This window comes from Alligator mississippiensis, chromosome 1 (assembly GCF_030867095.1).
Source record: "Alligator mississippiensis isolate rAllMis1 chromosome 1, rAllMis1, whole genome shotgun sequence".
Lineage (NCBI taxonomy): Eukaryota > Metazoa > Chordata > Crocodylia > Alligatoridae > Alligator > Alligator mississippiensis.
Window position 1 is genome coordinate 20,021,025 of NC_081824.1, and position 4,072 is coordinate 20,025,096.

The window sequence follows — 4,072 nt, forward strand, 5'->3', positions numbered from 1 at the left end:
CCAAATTTCTACCTGGGAGAAAATTGTACAATCTTTGCATTCTCCTTTGCTTAAGAGCACGTGAGCCCAAAAGCTTGCAAATAAAAGACATTTTTTTTGCAATAATCTAGTTGGTCTAATAAAAAGATAGCGCCTCTTCCACACCGACTGCTACCCCAAATGATGTAAAAGATGCAACCAATGCCTTGCTGTACTCGCAAGAGAAGTCTTTCGCCCCTGCCTCAGCCCTCACCCTTGGTCTGTCAGTCAGTCATTTTATAAGATGTGATAAACTTGGGAAGACTTCATTAAACCACGCTGGGATTCTCACGCATTTCAGCATAGACTCTTTTAATACATAAAAAAACTGCATACACAGCTTATGTAACTTCATGTAAACAACATCTGTCTCATCATTTTTGCCATGTCAGTTTATTTTATTAAAAAAAGAAAAAGAAAACCAACAGTAGACATAAGTGAAACAAAACAGTCTTAGTACCACTGTCAAGGTGGGGCAGGGCAGAGGGGGGGGACCAGAGAGAGTTAGACAGGATTGTTCTCTGAATCAGAGAAAAAATACAGATTATTTTCACATTGGTGTACAAGCTACCCCGTGAAAATAAGTTTTTAAATAAACCCAAACACTTTAAAACTGCCCTCTAGCATTAAGAAGAAAGAGAGGAACAATTATTCTGTGCATCAGACAAGGAAAACAAAACAAAACAAAACGCAAAGCAAGACAGTGTTTCCTTTCCACTCATTTTTTTTCAAAAAAAGAAAAAAAAATTAAGTTACAGTGGTTCTATTTCCTCTTCTCTCTGTAGTTTAGTCGGCAGCAACATGAGGTTACCGAGTCCAAAACAAAAAAAGTGTTCGCAATGCTAGTGTCCAATGCAGATGACAAGTGCAGCACAGAAACCCCCGCCTTGTGCAAAGTAAGATTCTCTTTTGAACATAAAAAAAAATCCTTTAAATTAACCCCATCGAGACACATGTGAAACATTATCAACAAGCCCAACCCAGGCGCGCAGGGAGGAGCGGGCAGCGAGCTCCCCGCGCCGGCCGGCGGTGTCCGTGGGGCGGGCGGGCGGGCGGGCAGTGTCCCCGGGCGGGCAGGCGCCCCGCCTATAGCACCTTGCAGCAGTTGATGCAGCCGCTCTGCGCGCCGTAGCGCTTCTGCAGGGCGGCGCGCGTGGCCGTCTCGAAGACCTCGCGCACGCCCTCCTTGGTCTTGGCCGAGCACTCGAGGTAGTCGTAGGCCTGGATGCGGATGGCCATGGCGCGGCCGTCCTCGGTGCGCACGGGCTCCTGCTTCATGCGCGCCAGCTCGTTGCGGACGTGCTCGTCGTTGCGCAGGTCCTTCTTGTTGGCCACCAGGATGATGGGCACGTTGGGGCAGAAGTGCTTCACCTCGGGCACCCACTTCTCCGGGATGTTCTCCAGCGAGTCCGGGCTGTCCACCGAGAAGCACATGAGGATCACGTCGGTGTCCGGGTAGGAGAGCGGGCGCAGGCGGTCGTAGTCTTCCTGGCCCGCCGTGTCCCACAGCGCCAGCTCCACCTGCTTGCCGTCCACCTCGATGTCGGCCACGTAGTTCTCGAAGACGGTGGGCACGTACACCTCGGGGAACTCGTCCTTGCTGAACACGATCAGCAGGCACGTCTTGCCGCACGCCCCGTCGCCCACCACCACCAGCTTCTTGCGGATCGCCGCCATGGCCAGGGGGAGCCCCCCCTCCGCCTGCTTGTAGGGCACCGTGGCGACCTGCCCGCCGCCTGCCGCGTCCCCGGCCCCGGCCCCGCGCTGCGAGCACGCTCCGCTCGCCGCCGACCGCCCGGCTCTGCAGGCGCTGCCTCCGCTCCGGCGCCCGGCGCCGCTATTTAAAGGCTGCCAGACTTTCTTAATATAGCCGGCCAATGGCGAGCGCCCGAGTGAGCTCATCCTGCCGGAGCCGCCCGCCCATTGGCGCCGCGCTGCAGGCCGGGGGGGGCGGGGCGGGGCGCTGCAGGCAGAGGCTTGGCTGCTCCGGCTGCTCCGGCGGCGGCGGGCGGGGGCTTGAGCAATGCAGGAGACCGAGGCGGCGCCGGGTCTGCTGCCAATGGTCCCCCAGGGAGAGACAAGTGGAGGGGGAATTTGGACCTTATGGAGTAACGGGGGGGGGGCAGTAGACACGTGCATACACACACACCCCTTGGTATGTACACACACACACACCCCTCCCTCCTTTGGTACCGGCACACACACTGCCCACCTTGGTATAGACATGGGTGTTCATACACCACCCCCTCTCCCCTTGGTATCTACATGCATGCATACCTTGGTAGATGCACATGTGCACCCTGGTATATACATACACACCTTGGTATACACGCACCCCTTGCTATCCACATGCATGCATACCTTGGTATACGTGCACATACGCCTTGGTATATACATACACACCTTGGTATACACACACATGTATACACACCCCTTGGTATACAAGCACCCCCCTCAGTATCTACGTGCAGGCATACCTTGGTAAATACATACATACACACTTCGGTATACACACACATAAATACACACACCCCTCCCTCCTTCCCTCCTTTGGTACTGGTACATACACTGCCTACCTTGGTATAGGCACATGTGTGTTCACACACACACCTTCCCCCTCGGTATCTACATACATACACACCTTGGTATATACACACACATCTCAGTATACACGCACCCCCCCCTTGGTGTCTACATGCATACATACCTTAGTATACACACACATGCACCTTGGTATACACACACAAACATAGTCTATACACATAGGGTGAACTGAAACTCCCTTCATCGTAAGTCTGTGATAGGACTGCCCAAAGCTAACTGATGGGCAGTGGCCTGTCCTGGCTACTCTAAAACTCTGTGTGAGTGAGTGAGTGAGTGAGTGAGTGAGTGAGTGAGTGAGTGAGTGAGTGAGTGAGTGAGTGAGTGAGTGAGTGACACTGGTCTTAAGAAGCCACCCAGGGGACATAAGTGTGTGTGTGTATAAAGCAATCAAGACTGGTAGTAGAGATGATATCTTTTATTAGACCAACAAGACTTTTGCAAAAGAAATTCTTTCATTGCAAGCTTTTGGGCACAAATACCCTTCATCAGGCATCAGAGAAAAGATTGTAAAAGTTCTCCTGGGTAGAAATGAAAGTTCATATTTCATAGGATTTCACAGAGGAGTCAATAGATGGAAAACTCCTTGGGGCAGCCAGTGGTTTCAGGTGGTCACAGTTGCTTCCTGCTTGGGAAAATATGAAGATTTCATTTCAAATATATATATATCTCCACTGTTTACCAGATATGATCCTTAAAGATTAAACCAAATGGAGCTGGAATCCTCTGGGATTATTGAGAGTGGTCAGTTAAAGCAGGGGGATTCGTGGAATAAAAACAAGATCAGCCATTTCCGCCTCTTTCTCAAATATGCTGGGTTTTTCCTCCTTTAGCATAAATCCCTCTGATGTCAAGTTTCAGCCCAAAAGCAGTATTTTTACTGAGGAATTATAAAACCCTCCAAGTAGTAGACTGTCATTGATCTGCCCTCCGAGTTTTAATTTATAGTGGTATTTGGAAGGCAGAATAATCAGAAAATTAATGTGGAATGTAAATGGAAGCAGAGGGCAAGATATTTGGATATTTTGATGATGGGTGCCATAGTAAATCCTCTGCCAGACAGATGGATCATGCTGGGAACTTTAATATGAGCTTACAAGGTGATGGGTCATCTGCTGTTACCCCTTCTGCTGTATCCTGCTCTCACTGCAGTCCATTTTCCTTGTCCAGTATCACCTTAAGGCCTTGTCCTGATAAATCTTTCACATAACTTAGTCCTTTCACGGACACTTGCATTGCAAGATTGGATCTAAAGAATACCCACATGCTAACTGTTACAGACCTCTGTGCAGAGCATAAATTAACTTCCTGTATGTCAGGATTCAACATGCATTAGCCCAAGACCATGGTTAAAAAAACATTTAATTATATAAATTGGTTTGACAGGTTACTTGCATTATACACTATTACAGCAGCATATTTTCAACAAGGCAACAAAGACGTTATGGTTCAT

General features: G+C 49.5%; 1 protein-coding gene across 1 annotated transcript; it reads right to left on the bottom strand.

The window, feature by feature from the left end:
- Window positions 1-313: 313 nt before the first annotated feature.
- RHOB (ras homolog family member B) lies at window positions 314-1,839 on the bottom strand. Its single transcript, XM_006269351.4, has one exon. It carries the CDS (start codon window positions 1,693-1,695, stop codon window positions 1,105-1,107), a length of 591 nt encoding a protein of 196 aa, XP_006269413.2. The 5' UTR covers window positions 1,696-1,839; the 3' UTR covers window positions 314-1,104.
- Between the last annotated feature and the right edge of the window lie 2,233 nt (window positions 1,840-4,072).